Source organism: Orbicella faveolata, unplaced genomic scaffold, assembly GCF_042242905.1.
Source record: "Orbicella faveolata isolate gen_17 unplaced genomic scaffold, um_ofav_v1 contig_25, whole genome shotgun sequence".
Lineage (NCBI taxonomy): Eukaryota > Metazoa > Cnidaria > Anthozoa > Scleractinia > Merulinidae > Orbicella > Orbicella faveolata.
The window spans coordinates 10520785-10537300 of record NW_028301553.1 but is presented as its reverse complement, the minus strand read 5'-3'; the positions used below and the strand labels follow the sequence as shown (position 1 = coordinate 10537300).

At 49.7% G+C, this 16516-nt stretch overlaps 5 protein-coding genes and 1 non-coding gene across 6 annotated transcripts; 1 reads left to right on the top strand and 5 right to left on the bottom strand.

Annotated features, from left to right (window-relative positions):
• Positions 1-67: 67 nt before the first annotated feature.
• Positions 68-2877, bottom strand: LOC149108902 (uncharacterized). The gene has a single exon (XM_089293540.1). It carries the CDS (start codon positions 2327-2329, stop codon positions 1832-1834), a length of 498 nt encoding a protein of 165 aa, XP_089149666.1. The 5' UTR covers positions 2330-2877; the 3' UTR covers positions 68-1831.
• On the bottom strand, positions 2830-4340 carry LOC149108901 (uncharacterized). Its single transcript, XM_089293537.1, has one exon. It carries the CDS (start codon positions 3644-3646, stop codon positions 2876-2878), a length of 771 nt encoding a protein of 256 aa, XP_089149663.1. The 5' UTR covers positions 3647-4340; the 3' UTR covers positions 2830-2875.
• A 511-nt stretch (positions 4341-4851) lies between these two features.
• LOC149108900 (uncharacterized protein F54H12.2-like) lies at positions 4852-7257 on the bottom strand. Its single transcript, XM_089293536.1, has one exon. It carries the CDS (start codon positions 7160-7162, stop codon positions 5774-5776), a length of 1389 nt encoding a protein of 462 aa, XP_089149662.1. The 5' UTR covers positions 7163-7257; the 3' UTR covers positions 4852-5773.
• A 1217-nt stretch (positions 7258-8474) lies between these two features.
• On the bottom strand, positions 8475-9813 carry LOC149108899 (uncharacterized). Its single transcript, XM_089293538.1, has one exon. It carries the CDS (start codon positions 9688-9690, stop codon positions 8650-8652), a length of 1041 nt encoding a protein of 346 aa, XP_089149664.1. The 5' UTR covers positions 9691-9813; the 3' UTR covers positions 8475-8649.
• Positions 9814-11848: 2035 nt separating this feature from the next.
• LOC149108898 (uncharacterized) lies at positions 11849-13169 on the bottom strand. Its single transcript, XM_089293539.1, has one exon. The coding sequence runs from the start codon at positions 13131-13133 to the stop codon at positions 12312-12314; it is 822 nt and encodes a 273-aa protein (XP_089149665.1). The 5' UTR covers positions 13134-13169; the 3' UTR covers positions 11849-12311.
• Positions 13170-15190: 2021 nt separating this feature from the next.
• On the top strand, positions 15191-15262 carry Trnah-gug (transfer RNA histidin (anticodon GUG)). The gene has a single exon. It is a non-coding gene; the product is annotated as a tRNA-His (tRNA).
• Positions 15263-16516: the final 1254 nt, after the last annotated feature.

Here is a 16516-nt window from a genome sequence, read left to right as displayed (position 1 = left end):
CGATAGGGGAGTTTTACCTAGCGTGACCTGTTCGAATGGACTGAAGGGTTTGGGGGTTTTCTTCTCCTTTTTAAAACCTGACGTGGAGGGTATGGGGGTTTTCAGCTCCTTTTTCAGTCCTGTCGTAGAAAGGGGTTGTGGCGGGATGATCACGGGGGCTGCGGCTGGTTGGTTGACTCCCTTAAGGATCTGTTTCAACAGAGTTTCGACGGGTGCGTCGACCATGCCTTCGGGTTCTGTCGTTCCCTGGTACGAGATGGGACCGCTTTTACCCGTCCGTATACGTTTCACCAGTTTCCCTTCCTCGGAGGCGATGGGTTTGGTCATCTTGACGGTCATGCTGTCGGGGATGCGTTTGTCGTTCAGGATGAGATGTTCTTCGGCGGCCAGACGTCCGGCTTTGTTCAACAAGGCATTCTGGCTGATCTTACCCTTGTAATAATCTTGCAGACGATTGAATTCTTGAACGGGCACCATCATGACTTCGTTCATACCTTCTGACTCAAGGTCGTGTCAGGAAACTCGGACAATTCTCTCAAGGCCGTCTCGTAACAGTCTTGCCAGTACCGTATGGATTCGTCTTTCTTTTCCAACTCGAGTTCGAGACTTCGAACGGTTCGCTTTCCTTTACCGCACTCCCTGCACAACTCGATGCACCCACCGGGCGGCGTGGTATCTCGTTTCGTTTGACAGGTTTGGCAGAAGTCACTGAACTTTAAAGCCATGTATTCTTGATACAGGTCGTGGTACCTCTTGTTCAAGTACTCGTACGAGTCTTTCCATCGGGCTTCGCGACGATTGGCGTCTTGCAACAACTGCACGAGTTTAGGAATGGTATTGTGGGACTCGTCTTCTCTCGGTGGGAAATTGGGTATGACGTCGATCCCCTCCAGCGGGTAACCGTCCTCACTGCGTCCTTTCACCGTACACAACATGCTTTGAAACAACCGTGCAAACCGCTCCAGAACCCCGCTCCGTTTTGGGTGAGGAGATGTTCTCTTCGACGCTTGAGAGAGTTTTTGCGTCTACCCACTTCGCGCAGAACCCTTTTATGTCTTTTCAGTTTCCCATAAGTCGTTGCGTTGATGGGGATCCTCTTTTTCAGCAAATTGAGAACCATCTCGCTGATGGCGTTGATCTGATCTTTGTCGGCGAATTGCAACATCCGTTGACGTTTGTTCCGATTGGCTTCTTTCAGGACGCGCGTCAGGAAAGGACGTTGTCGTCGTAACCGCTTCATCGTGGACTTATGCACACGAGTGGATTGACGTACTCCTTTTATCGCTTTCCTCGACGCCTGAAGGCCGTTTGAAAGGGTACCCTGCGTAAGACTCTTTCGATCTTTCCCCTGTTCTTATGGATATGTCTGTCCATTAAACCGAAGGGTCCAGCCAGAGCACCCATACCCGCTGCTCTCATCATACTCGCCAAATCACCTCCTTTCTGTCTCCTTCTTCGTCTCCTCCTCCTACGTGCTGTCATGGTGACGAGTGAGGTGTACGACGGCTAGTCTCGTCCTTTTATTTTCACATGATGGAGCATCGGAACTCTTCGCCCTTGTGTGGAATTTTTTCACCTCGTCTCATTCGTTCCTGCATCCTTTTGGTATGTGCCCGTTCTTGTTTGGCTCTCAGGCTTTCTATGCCTTTGGTGATACCCCAAGCCGCCTTGGGTAAACCCGCCACCACAGTGCCGATCCCTTCTCCCCTTTGGTACCGTCTTCTTTTAGTGGTTTTAGCGGTTTTACGCCTTCTCGAAGACGCTTTCTTTCTCCTTGACCTCTTGGGCATGTTGGTTCTGAATGAAGAGGATGACCGCGATGTCGTTTTTTTTATAGCGGCACGTGACGAAATCGTAGGGCGTAGTCTCGAACGTATCGGTCGTACGTGGGAGATGTGAAATCCGTCACCACGTCGTCCAACGTTTGCATCTTGGTCAAAAACCCATCCAATTCCTCCACGCCACCCAAAGCGTAGTTCCTGAGTTCAGTCAACGTCTTTTCGTACGTCGTGTAAGCGAATTGGGCCATGTCCATCTTGAACGAATACTTCTTGAAATCGTTCCATCCTTTCAGTAAGGTGGCGAAAGCCGTCATTCCTACCACCGTGTACCCATCTTTCCACACGGATCCCAAGACGATACTCACGGCCACCGTCAGTAAGGCCAGTCCGTTGAGAATGGCGTTACACAATTTGTAGTAACCGAACATCTGCCTTCGACACCACCAATACTTGTGGTAGAAAGCGTACAAGACGTCCAAACGTTTCAGGGAATCCAAATCCACCACGGTGTTGAAAGGTTCATCCAATAAACAGACCGAAGTACTCATGACTCTTCTCTAACCAGTGCCAAACGTAGTCTGACTTTCTGTCGGGACGTTCGATCCTTTTAGCTTGTTGCTTGTATTCCCAGATCTCGTCCTTGAAGGCGGTTTCTACGGATTGGTTCAGGATGTCCTGGACTTGTCGGTAACTATCGCACTCGTCCGCGATCCGTTTCATGTCTTCGTGATCCATGCTGGTCGCATCCCAGTAAGAGCGAGAGCATCGGCATAGATGCAAAAAGTAGGGGAACCACTCGACTTCACTCCTCAACATCTTGATTCGAATGGTTTTTCATCGGCGAGGGGGTCGTCTTTTCTTAAGTCTCACAAGTCTTCGGATCCCTCGACCCACGCCCACTCCCACACCACCAATGGCAGCGGTCGTTCCAGCTCGGATGCCTGTTTTCACGGCGCGACCACCCAACGCTTTGGCCAATCCCAAGGCAGCCCCTTTACCAATGGGTAACATCGCAGACAGGGCATTCGCAAGAGCACCGCCCCATTGCTTTCTCCTTTTCGGTCGACGACGGCGTCTTCTCATGGTTGTTGTTCTCAGTTACGCACACTGGTCGAATTGCGTGTGACGGTAGGACGTTGTCCGTTTTTATAGGTGGTCGTGATCGTGTTGGTGGTCGTGATGCCTGCGATTCGTCGACCCGCGGCCGTTTGTTGTTGTTGGCGTAAAATCTCTTCCAATTGTTGTTGCATCTGGGCTTGGTCGAGAACACGGTCTCCTCGCCTCCTTCTTCTTCTTCCTCCTCGACCCGATCGAATCGACGAAGGCGGTGTGGAGTCACTACCACTTCCGCCTCCTCCACCTCCTCCGCCTCCGCTTCCGCCTCCGCCTCCACCTCCACCTCCGCCTCTGCCTCTGCCTCTGCCTCTGCCTCTTCCACCGCCGCTACCACTAGCGCTACTTCGTCTGCGGCTTCCGGAATCACTGGAGGACGTCGGTGTATTTTGACGTGGGACGCGTCTTGGTCGTTTCCCTCCTCGAACGGCTCGTGCCAAAGGTGTGGACATTGATATCCTGGGTGCCCCGACACCTGCCGTGACATTGGCGCGCGACACCGATCCAGCACTGCCGACACCCACCGTGACGTTGGTCTGCGGTGCACCCGAGCCAGCGGTGCCCACTCCGACGGGCGAGACATTGGGCAGGGGCGGTGTCGCCAGTGACGATCGCGGTGAAGGAGGAGTGTTCAGACTCGTACCCACACCCGCGGCAGGCGGAATCGGAGTACTCGTCCGAGCCGGTGTCCCCCAAGGCGAGTAATCTTCCAGAGCCGAGAAGTTGAAATCGTCACTACCATAAGAGCTCATTTTTATCCATGTACCTTTCTCTTTCTATCTTCTTCTCGGCGAGTTCTCGTTGTTTATGAACCAAATAATCGAAACCTTCACCGTTATATGCGTTGATGATGGACCGTACATGACAGTAACTCTCGCATTCCGTGACCTGTCTCATCGGTTCGTAGTCCAGCTCGTGGGGATTCATGATGTATTTGAGCCTGTTTTTACACAGGTGAATGAATAGCGGAAACCACTCGACCTCGCTCCTCAACATGACGGGGTTGCAAACTGATGGCATCGGACGAATCCTTCGTCTTTTAATACATGGCTGAGGACACGTTGATCGTCCTGACTGGCTGGATGAAGATCCAATAGCATGTAACCGTAAGGTCGATCGGTGACCTTGCGAAACGTGTCCAACACCTCTTGCCATTGCGTGGGAAACGATTGCAGAAGTAAATTCCGTATCCCCAACTGATCCCGAGGGTTCTTGAAGGCCGCGATGTAATGCGCGTTTCTGGAAATGGTCTTGGCGAATTTTCCGTTGGGGAATAGATCCTGACACAAGTAAATCACCGTGATGTTCCGATGATGCGAATGTTTGGTGAAGAGATCCAACACGCGCTTGTCGTTACCCCCCTCGTCCATCAGATCGTCCAAGACCAACACGCCCCCTCCGGGAAACCATCGGGGTAACTGTTCGCTGTCGGGGATGCCTTCGTAAAACTTGACCCCTCCCTTCTTGAGCTTTTGGAACCCGTCTTGCCACGATCCGTAGCAGTAATGAATACTCTTCGGTGTCTGTTGGAACAAGTCGCCATTCTCCAAGAGCAGTTTGGTGGTGAACACCGTCTTGCCGCACCCCGACGGACCCGCTATCAACAAACTCGACGGCGTGTGAAATTGAAACGCTTTGCGTCGTTCCATGATCTTGAAATGGTCCAGGGTCTCGAGACGTTCCGTTTTTATCTGAACAACTTGGCCAATGGGGTCTTGACGGCCGGGATGCGTTTCAATAGACCCAATAGGGTGACCTTACGATTGAAACAGATGGGTTTTTTCTTGGCCCGACTCCTGATCTTGGCCATGGCCCTCTTGGCAGCGGCTCTCTTGGGACGTCCTTTTTTCTTGGCAGGCGCCGATCTCTTTTTTCGAGGTTTTTTCTTGACGAATTTTCTCAAATCTCCGAACTTGTCCTCGTACCAATGCCTCTTTTTCATTCTTCTTTTCCTATCTTCTTTCACGGAAAGCTTCGGCATGGCAGGGGCGGCTCTCTTGCGTTTCCTACGCGTGGTCACAGTCGCCGGTAATGCACCGGTGTCCAGGACGGACGGCGGTTGAAAAGACACTTGTCTTCTGGCGGGTTGAAGTATTTTCAGATTGAGTTGTCGTTTTGGCGGTTGGTTTTTCTTGAAATGAGCCTCACTGGGTTGAGGCGTCTTTCCACCCGCTTTTCCATAGCGTTTTTCTAACCTGGCTATCACGTCGTCCAAATGTCTATGCCTTTGAAACTGAAGAGCCATGACTACCACACAACCTCTTTTTCAAAAATGAACCTCTTTTATTTCGAACAGCTTACTTTATAACAAATGACGCACTCCTCGGGAGGAACCGCTCGTGTCCTGGTGACACGGGGTTTTACAAATCTTGCGCCAGGCCAACTCGTCCACGATCAGACGTTCTACCATGTGTCCTACTTTACGATCGTTCTCCACAAACTCGTTTTTCTTAAAACGATTCAAGAACTCGTTCATGTCCCGACCTTCGGCTCGGTCGATCAGGAACATCAGGGCGTAACCGCCGCAACTCTGGCTGAACAGGGACTGCAGACTCTTGCCGTTGTGAATCTGGTACTTGAAATGACGATCCAACCATTCTTGGATCGGTTCGGCGGTTCCGTACGCGTCCAACGGTAGACCGTAACTGTCCAGGATCTCGCACTTGTTCTTGTCGGCCCACAAAGCGATCCAATGCACGCCCGGTTTGTCGTGAGGGTCCGTGTTCACGATGTAAGCGGTCGCTCCTTCTTGAGGGACTGTCCTGGGAAGCCGATCGCAAGGGACCGTGCCGTAAAAGACACAGCGTAGGGACGGATTCGTTCGTGCCAAATGATCCAATTGTATATTATTCAAGGCTACTTTCTCCATTTTTTTCTTCTCATTGGTACACGTCGTAGATGACGACTCGGTTCTCGTTGATCTCCAGCAAATTCTCGAATTCGCCGTACAACAAGATAGTCAGGTTTTCTCCAGGATTGGCTCCGAAATCGATCACCAGACGCAGTTCACCTTCTTGCTTGGGGTTCAACACTGGACTGTCCAAACATCCATTGGCCGTGTTGTCAAATACAAACATGTTGCATCTCTTGCCGTCCCCCCAATCCACTTTTCGGACCATGTTTCCTTTTCCCCTGCACAACGCTCCTGAGGCTTGGAGGAATCTGTAGTAACCTCTCTGATCTTTACTGTCCCCATCGTGATCGAGCTCCAAGGTCTCGTAGGGGTACTCTTCACCTCTCACCAATTGTTTGATGGAAGCCAGATTGAATTTTCCGAAATTGAACGGACTCTCGGTGATGGTTCCGTTGAAGGCCGCTTGTTTCAACAACAACACCACTAGTCTATTAGGTAGTTTACTGTGGAAAGGATTGCTGCACTCGAAATGACGATTGTCGTTGGGATGCGAGTAAGTGCGAATTTCACCTCTCACCGTGGGGTAAGTGGCCACTCTTCCTCCTTTCAGGCTGGTCATGATCTCTCGGTACACCGAGGGAGTCACTCTCACTTGAGACAGGAACAATCTCACTTTCACGTCGGCTTCAGTCAGTCTGAGAGTACTAGCACCGTCCCATCGGATGGTCCACAGGGCTGGGGCATTGAAGTACATGTCGATCTGGATCTGCACGCCAGGTAACAGTAATTTGCTGAGATGAAACACTTCCAGGAAAGGTTTGAACCTCAAAGTCACGGCTTCTCCGTCCAGAAACTGGGATCGTCCCAGGACCACGTTCTTGAGATCTTGAGGTAAAGCAGTATAGTCAGCGTGAGGAGCGGCAAAATTCAACATATTGGCAGTCAATTCATCGGCATCTCCGTCGTCGGGTACACCGAGACAGTTGTACCAACCACTGGGTGTCAGGATCGATTCACCGTCGTCTCGGTCGTGGTTCAACAGTGTCTCGATGTAGGCTTTGAGGTGGTAAGTGTCCGTCTGGGGGCTGATGAGAGTCCCATTCAATCTCACATTGATCTGTTTGAAGAGGGTGTGAGCCAGATTATTGGCGAGTCCCATGACATCCGCCGTCACCAGATTCGTGTTGTTACTTTTCTTGACGGTCAATTCCACTTCGAAGAAACTCTCGTTCAAGTCGATAAAGTCTTCTTGAGGATCGACTTGGAAGGTCACGGGGTTGATCCCCGTATTGAACGGGTTGATTCTCACCAACCGTCGAGACGACATGCTGACATCCGTGGGAGGGGTACTGAACATGTTCAGACGAGGGTTACGAACCCCCGCCGAACGGGCATGAGCCACGAGGTCCGTCATCGTCTACGTCGTCGTCGTCTTCGTCTCCTTCTCAGGGCCGACTGCACCCAACGATAGTTCGGGCGTTTTGATCGGGACGGGAAGATCGATCCACCTTTATGCGTTCGTCGTATTGGGATAAGTCTCACGCGCCTCGAGTAAATGGGATTCATACTCCAAAGAGGTCTTTTCTCACTTTTTTCGCCAACGCCCGTTTGATCTCTTGCGTCGCTTTACGTTTCACGGCCCGTGTCGCTCCTCTCTTGACCCCGGCGAGTCCACCTCTCCAATTGGGCTTTCCTCCCTTGCTGCCCGAATTTAAACCTTTCAGACCTTCCGTGGCCGCCTCGGTGATAAAGTCTCGGAGAATGCCGGGACCTCGTTTCTTGACACCTCTCCAAGCCATGCCGAATCCGTCTCCGGATTGCCTCATTTTATCGGGATGAAATCGTACCAACGTTCCACCGATCATTCTTTCTTAAAGTGTAACGTCACGATCGTATTGCCAGGTCCAAAGGTCGTCAGTTCTCCAGTTGTCTCAGCCACTTGCACCTCTATTATGTCAATGACGTCTTTGCGCACGGGAATATATTGAATGTGGTAAGGCTCGAAATACTGAACACCCGCACCTCTTCGAATCAAGTTGACCTCTCTCAGTAAATCCGTGACTTGATTTCCCACCACGCCACTTCTAGCCACGTCCGAGTAGACGAACAAGGAACGCGAACTGCTTCCCACCAAGACCTCGAACGCTTTGTTCAGGTTCAGAAAACGCCAATTGCAATAGATGCTGAGTTTCAAATATTTTTGACCCTTAATAGGTAATGAGACAGACCAAAACACAGGAAAGCCATCATCGTCATGTAAGTCAGACACGACGCCAATATCAGGAATTTTATCTTCAAAAAATTCAATCTGTAAGTTAGGTCCCAGACTGTAATTATCTCCATCCTTCTTGATCCATCCCAATTTCTCAGCCAAAGCGACGTTGAACCACAAAGCCGGCTGGTCACTGTAGGGCCTTAAGATGTCCTTATTGTCTGTAACAAGGTCTTCGCCTTCCCACTTGAACTTGACGTAGGTTCTTTTACCATCACTGTTGAAGTATTGGGATCCCAATTTAGGACCATTATTCGCGTAGATGCGTTGTCGCTTGAAATAAGCGATCATGGATTTCATGAATCCAACACCACTCACGTTGTAAAATACCTCCTTGAGGTCTTCAGTGTCGAATGAGGCTCTTCCCACCGTATAGATGTTCGAAGTAGGTTGATCAACTCGTCGCCATAATGTGAAAGCCAATACAACCTTAGCTTCACCTTCTTCATTCGACAGGGATGAGATCGTCACTCTCGCGTCAGGTAGAGAGATGCTACTCATTCCCACTCTCCATCCTCCGTCTCCATTCAGGCGTAAGGGGTGTGGTAACCTGATCTTGAAATGGTTCGACTTGTTGTCCGGGAACTCGCTCTTACTGCTGTGACTGGGTAAGCTGACGTAAAAATCACTCATCCTTTCTTGAAATGCAACGTGATCGTGGTCACGCCCGACGCAAAGTCCACCAGTCGTCCGTCGTTCTCAGATACCTGCGTCTCTACAATGTCCAAAAAGGTCGTGCGCACCGGTAGATATAGGATGTGTCTCGGTTGAAGGTCGATCACGTCAGGATCGTAACGAACCTGTTTCAACAGGTCCGTGACTTGATTCCCCGTCACCATACTCTGTCCCACATTCGAATACACGAACAAGGAACGACGCTCGTGACCGAACGCTTCCTCGTAACTGCGATCCAAATCCGTGAACACCCAATTGATGAAACAACTCAAATGTAAGGTGTCGGGGTCGATCTTGTAAAATGTCTCGTCCCCGTCATTCTGAGCTATGATCAAGTCCGTGGCCGTGGGTACGACTTCCTTGGGAAATTCTTTCCTCAGGTGGGGTCCCAAGACGTAACCCGGTTGTCCGTTCTGTAATCTTCCCATCTTCACCCATTTCATCTTCTTGGCCAATTCGATGCCGATGTTCATCTGCGGGTAGACGCGTTTACCGTTGATCAGGAGGCTAAGGCACGTTCTCGAATTGTCCAGGACGCATTCTCCATGCTCGGCCCGATGCATGACCGTGTACAGCAATTCGGTGGGATCGTCGGGTTTGCTCTTTTTCTTGTACATCGTCACGTCGGCATCCGTTCGATCTCTCATCCTACGCATGTATCGATCTCGTATCGCGTTCATCAACTCGGTACCGGTCCTCGGCGTGAACTCCAAATCGCCCTCTCGCGTCGCTGAAGAGACCCGACTGTATAGGTTTATGGAGGCGTTCACCATGTCGATCCACCAGATTTCAAACAGAAGAGAATCTTTCAAGTCCATCTTTCGCGTCGCGGACGGAAACGAGAGGTCGCTGATACCCACTTTCCATCCCGGCTCTCTCAACTGCAACGGGTTCGGTAGACGGTTCTTGAAACCGTGGGCCTTGTTGTCCGGGAACTCGCTCGTGCTGGCATTGCTCATCAGTTGCACGTAAAAGTCGTCGACAGACTCATTCATCCTTAAAGTGTAATGTCACCGACGTCACGCCCGAGGTAAAGTCCACCAGTCTTCCGTCGTTCTCGGCCAATTGCACCTCCACTATATCCAAGACGTTGCTGCGCACGGGTTTATATTGAATCTGAGTCGGTTCGTACGTCGTCTTGAGCGAGTCGTGGGGGACTTCTCTCAAGAGATCCGTCACGCGATTCCCCGTGATGGTGCTACGACCCACATTCGAATACAGGTACATGGGACTCCGAGGCGGAGGGAGGTCCGGATGAACGACGACTCCACGATTGTAGGTCTTGGCGTATTCCTCGTCCAAGTAACTGAAGCGCCAGTTGCAATAGGGACTGAGCTGTAACGTCCCGTGGCTGTCCAAATTCCAAAATTCACGAGATCGATTGCTGTCATGGTTGGTCCAGTCTTTCTTGAAATCAGACGGGACTTTGTCGTCGGGAAAGATCTTGATCATATTCACGTTCAAGTGAACGGAGTAATACGATTCCTCGCGAATCAAACCCAACTTCTTGACCAGTTTAGTACCAAAATACACTCTGGGACGTTTTCTGTCTCCGGACTCGTCGAGGAACGTGTCGGTGTTATCGATAATCAAATCGTTCCCCTCCCATCGGAACACGGGGTAGTATTTTTTTCCGTTCGGTGCTCGTAGACTTTCGTTGGCGTGATCCATGTAATGATACAGGCGTTCGTGAAAACGATGGATGAGGTATTGCATGAGAGATCTGCCACTCGTCACTTTGTGTCGGTTACGGTTCAGTTCCTTTCCGCTGACGTAAAATGTCACGGGGTATCGATAAGGACTCCACGTAATCCCGTCGTCTAGCAACCTGAACGTTTCAATGGTCCAATCCAGGCCAAACACGTAGTCGTCGTCGTCAAAGTCGTGCGCTTGAGGGACTGGTACTTGATGCGGTCGTGACGGAGGAATCGGGTAAGACACGCTCGCCAATCCCACTTTCCATTCCTTGTCGGATTCAAACAGGAGCGGATACGGCAGACGGTTCTTGAAACTGTGGGCCTTGTTGTCCGTGAACTCGCTCGTGCTGGCATTGCTCATCAACTGCACGTAAAAGTCTTTCATTTTTTCGTCTTGGGCTTTTGGGTCACGTACAAGCCTTTTTTATCCACCCAACTGTCGTACTTGACTGGCCAACCTTTCCAACGCACCAAGACTTTATCCCCTTTTCGTTTGACGATCTTGTCGATGCGGAACAGATCGTCGTCTTTCACGTCCACCTTTTGCAAATCTTGCGCGTAAAACGTGCCCTCGACCGCCGTGCCGTCCCATTCTTCCACCTTGTACGTGGTGACCTTCCCAGGACGCACTCGGCGTATCACAAACACCTCTTCGGTCCAACCGGGTAAATACCCTTTCTTGAATTGACGGAACTTCTTGTTCAGTCTCACACGATCCCCGACTTTGAGTTGCGGTTTCTTCAATGTCCCTTTTTTCTTTTTTCCGTAAAGAGTCTCCCACACGTCCTCGCTATTGGCTAAAGTCACTTGATCGGGAGCCATCTTGATACTGCGATGATACGATCGATTGTACCCTCGGACCAGATCTTGTAACACGGGCACATACGTCATAGTATTCTTCACGGTGAAGTACCGGTACAAACGTTCTTTCAGGGTCCGATTAAACCGTTCCACTACACTGGATTTCGTATCCCCGCGCGTCGAAAAATGATGAATGCCTTTCTGCTTCATCAAATCCTGAAACGTCTTGTTGTAGAATTCCTTCCCGTCGTCCGTCTGGAGATTGATGGGTCTTCTACCTCCTTTCAAGATCTTAGCCATGGCTTCCGTCACCGCTTTACCCGTCTTGCTCTTCAAGGGCTGGACCCAGGCGTGCTTGGAAAACACGTCCACCACCGTCAAGAGGTAACGATACCCTCGATTGTACCTCGAAATATTGATCACCTCGATCAGGTCGGCCGTCCACTGCTCGTCGATGCCGAACACCACCACCGGGACCGTGGGAAAACGACGACGTCTGGGTTTGTGCAACGTGTACCCCAAATCCCGTTGCAGGACCTCGCGAGCACGTCGTACCGAGATCTTATTGGCCTGGGCGAATCGCGTCAGACCGCCTAGACTACCGGGTCTGGAAGGATCCCGATACCGTCCCAGTAACGTTCCGGTCGAAAGCGGCTTTTGCTTCTTCTTTTGACCTTTCTTCATAGTCGATAAAGTTTGTACACGCACTGTCTCCACAACTCGAAACGTTGCTCCCGTACCTCGAGATACTTCTTAAATGAATCGGGTTGCCGTTTCAACCACAAGATATAAACGACAAAACGCATCACGTTGGGTTCGACGTCGGTATAGTCAAACACCTCCAAGGGCGAATCGCTGAAATGGTCGGGGATGGGTTCACCCTTACCGTATCGCTCGTAGACACTAGTGCACTTGGAACACAAGGTCGTCCAACACCATCGATCGGCTATGGTCGTACACATTCTCGAGATCAACCAACTCAAAGCATGAGACATAATGATTTGAACCCAATTCTTTATTCACACTTTCTTATATGTACAAAAACGTCGTGCCTGATTGGTTCTTACGTAAAAATCGACTCTGATTGGATAACACGAAAAAGAAGGCGAAAAAAAGACTTAGTCCGAATCTGAAAAGTAATGAGCATAGTCCGTGTTCTTACAATCTTGACCGTACTCATTATCACAGTCTTCCTCATAGGTATCCATGGCATAATATTTACAATTTCTCCAATCACATTTACCGGGTCTCCACTTCAGGGCTTCCTCCTCGTCCCCCTTCACATAGAATGCTTGACGCATACTCTCTCTACACTCACCACACAGGTCATCCTCCTCCGCTTCAAGGGCACGGAAGAAAAACCGATCCTTCCACAGATCACGCTGACGCATGATATCGTAGATCAACTCTTCCAACTTCAGACACGTTTCCTTGTGAGCGCACCTGTTGAACGTCAGTATCTCCTCCACCTTTGGACTCTGGTCCGACTCCCTCACCCGTCGTGACAGGTCGCGAGCGAACCGCAAGGGTTCAAACAGATCACGGATGACATCGCTCATCATGTACGTGAGGTGATCTGTGGCGATCAAACAGGCACGCTCGGCGTCCAGGGTGGGATCCCGACAATGAACGAATTTGAATTGACCGCTACCACTTCTATACATCACGCGACACCACTCACCACAGAACAAAAACACGTGTTCGTTCTTTTTCATCATCTCCAAAATCGTACCACCCCAGTCAGGACGACGTCTCATCAAGAGCTCAAAAGACCACAGACTATCGGGTATTTGACCTAACGGTTCGAAGAGATTGTCAAAAATGTACATGTCCACTTTAGCCTCCGGAATAGCATCGAGATCTCTTAAAGTGTGTACCTTCTGATCCACGATCTGCTCCACGAGGTCCCGAATCTGGTTCGAGTTGCTATAGTAAGTCATCTTGACACCCTCAGACAAACTCGTTAAACTTCTTTCCTTCTCGATCTGCCAACTTGGTGACCTCCAAGCCCGACAAATGAGGATAGCAACTACGGTCGCACCAGTCAATCAAGTGCCTCTGGAGCCTATAGTACAAAGGAGAGACAAGACGTAACGCCAATTCAATTATCCTCCCGTGTAACGGTCTTTCGCCTTCTTTTTCGATTGTATCCAAAACGTCAGAAGCTCGATTCAACTGTTGTCTAAGATCTTCAAGGATCTCTTGCACGTCTCTCTCATCCAAAATCCTACAGGTCATCACCGCGTCAAGAGCAAGTCGAGAATGATTCGCTGCGTCCAACGGGCTCCTTTTATACCCGCGCCGTGGATCCACTTTCACTCCGTACTTTCACGGATCACGTGCCCACTTCAGATCCCGCCAATCGGAACGAAGACCGTCACATGATCCCATCACACCACACGTCACTGATTGGTCGTCAAAAACGTCCATAAAGTCGAACCACGCATTCCATCACGAGTCACTTTTCAGCAGAAGTCGTCATGGATTCACACGTCGAACCCGTCAGGAAAAAGAAAAAATCGTCCAAAAAGAAACTGGAACTGCTCTTACCCAAGAGAGTGGAAGGAGAAGTAGGAGGTAAACAACTACAATCCACTTAAGATAGATGGTTATTCAAAAAACCTCGTGCCAGACTCCGTTTCAACGAACGCGTCCTCTTCAAAGAAATCACCCCGGACTCGGTCAGTTGGACCACCGTCCCTCTCAAAGGCTTCTCGCGACCCTGGAGCGCCTTTTCGATCCAACGTCAAGAATGTAGAAGCCAAATGAAAAGTAACCATGACAGGCGAAGGCAAAGACCAACCCCCAAGAACGTGCGAAAAACCACCCACATCCTAGAAACCATGCGACGTGAAAACACCTTGTTGGGATACTAACTCAATCTCTATCTTCACAGACTCAAAGCTACCTGCCATTCAAGGCGGATGCATGACCGTGATCAGAGACTCACCTCCTCGAACCGTGCAAGTCCTGGAAGCCATGGGACTCGACAAATTCAAGAAAGACGACCTCGTAGAAGTATCACCTGAAGTGGATGACCGAGGAGAATTCACCGAAGTCCAAGTGTTGGAGGAATTCGACCCCGATCAGTTCCTGAACCAACTGAAACCACAAGATCCCACTTGTCCGCGTTGTATGGTACCCATGGAATATGGAAGAGTGAAAACCCCAGACGGTGGTACCTGGTGGGAGTATTACCGATGCCCCTCTTCCAGATTCTACACCAAGTGTTATGTGACCTGTGGCGTCAAAGAGGTGGGCACTTACCTGAGACGCGTCGAAGAACAGACCCACCCCTGCTACAGGAACATCGACCCGGCTCGTTTCCGATGTCTATGCAGCAAATCCCTGGTCTTAGCCACCTCCCACTCCCAGTCCAACCCAGACAGGCTCTATCTCAAGTGTCCCAAGCGTACCTGCAAGTTCTTTCAATGGATCGACGAATACCCACGAGGAGTCGCCGAAGCCATACTGATCAATGGACAGGCCCCAAACTAAGAAAAAGACAGACACAGTTTTTTTTGTAAAAACACACTCTGATTTTTATTTCACACTATTTACACGTTGGGTAATTTGTCCTCCGCGTCGATCATGGCTCGCATCGTTACTTGATCACAATGGTTGAAAGTACTATAATAATCGTTTATTGATTGATATCCCGAAGAAAAAGAGGGCGCCGGTCAATAGGACCGTGCACACGTCCCACCCTGTAATAAGTGGAATGACCAATAAAAAGTTGTTTTTGTTCTATTTTCAGACTCCATGTCTCGATTTCCTAACCCTCAATGTCTATGGTGCAAGGAAGGATACACTTTCAAACACAGTATCAGAGACTACTTCCTGACACCCTGTTGCGACCAATTCTTTCACGGAACCTGTAAAGCCCTCCACACTGAGCGGTTGAAACCCTCCGAAAGGCTCTGCCCTCATTGCAAAGCCGTGAATTTCGGACTGCCTCCCGATGACAATCCCAAAACCAAGTCCTAAAGAGGTAAGCGCTTCGATGGTCTAATGGTTAAGACGTTGAGTTGTGGCCTCAAAGACCCAGGTTCGATTCCTGGTCGGGGCATTAAATTTTTTCTTTTTTCTTTTTAGAGACCCCTGGCCTGTAAAATCCGTTTGGACGAACCCCACCCCGACGAAAAAATCACGCAACAAACCATGTACATTCTCTCGTTAAAGGATCTTTATTAGTGTTACAGGCATGAATAAAAATGTTTTTTCACTCCTCTGATTCTGGTGTTTTTACAATTTGTTTGATAAATGCTCGGTACGCCAACTCGTCTCGGTCCTCCCAACTGCTCTTCCACGCTTCCCATCCGTCCTCAAATCCATCCGACAACTTCTCCAAACACACAGGGTCTTTAAACGAGATGGACTGGTCATCAAACATCTTCTCAGACAGCATTCTTCTGAACCTCATCACCTCATCCACCAGCTTCACCACCTCTTTCCTCAGAACGACATCCATAGCGTGAGAAACGGCGCATTTCATTATCTTTCCAAGAATACCGTCATGAACAGCATCCATCACCCTCGCGGCAAGTTCTTCTATCTTCTCCTCTTCAGAAACACTATTCACCTTCGTCTCGCTCTCCTCTGAAGACATCTTCTAGTCGCCTAGCTCAAAACAACAATACTCACTCGACACTCACGCAAACCCTTTTATTCCCATCCGAACCTCGATTTCATGCACGTGATAGCCTCGATCTCATGGATTGGCTATCGCCTTATTTGGACATGCGCGTCACAACCTCGATCTCATGGATTGGCTATCGCCTTATTTGGGCATGCGCGTCACAACCTCGATCTCATGGATTGGCTATCGCCTTATTTGGGCACGCACGTGACCTGTGATGAAAAAGGCCGCTGACCTGTGACGTCACTGCAGACGCATTTTAAAAAACATCCGCCATCTTGGATTTTCAAATTTAAGAGAATGTATGGGAAAAAGTTGGTCACGTGGTATCATCCCTGGCTCCTGATTGGTTACTGCCCCTATAGACGCCCTTTACTACTATTTCTGCGGACTAAATCGAAAGCCTCTTTAAGAACACAGCCGATTACCTGAGCCCCGTCGCCGGTAGTATTTTATTTTCGTGAATCTCAGGTAAGGGCAGTTTTAGATGTAATATACTCCTAAATGTTTTAAATTTTGTCCTGACAATTATGTTCCTGATAAATCGGTATGGTAGCATGGAACTGAATGTTGTTATTTATACATTGAACTAAATGAGTCGAGGAATTACAGAATTGAATCAGGGCCTTTCCAGGTGAAAAGACAGGAATATGACAAAACTATTATCACTCTAAGTAATAAAGA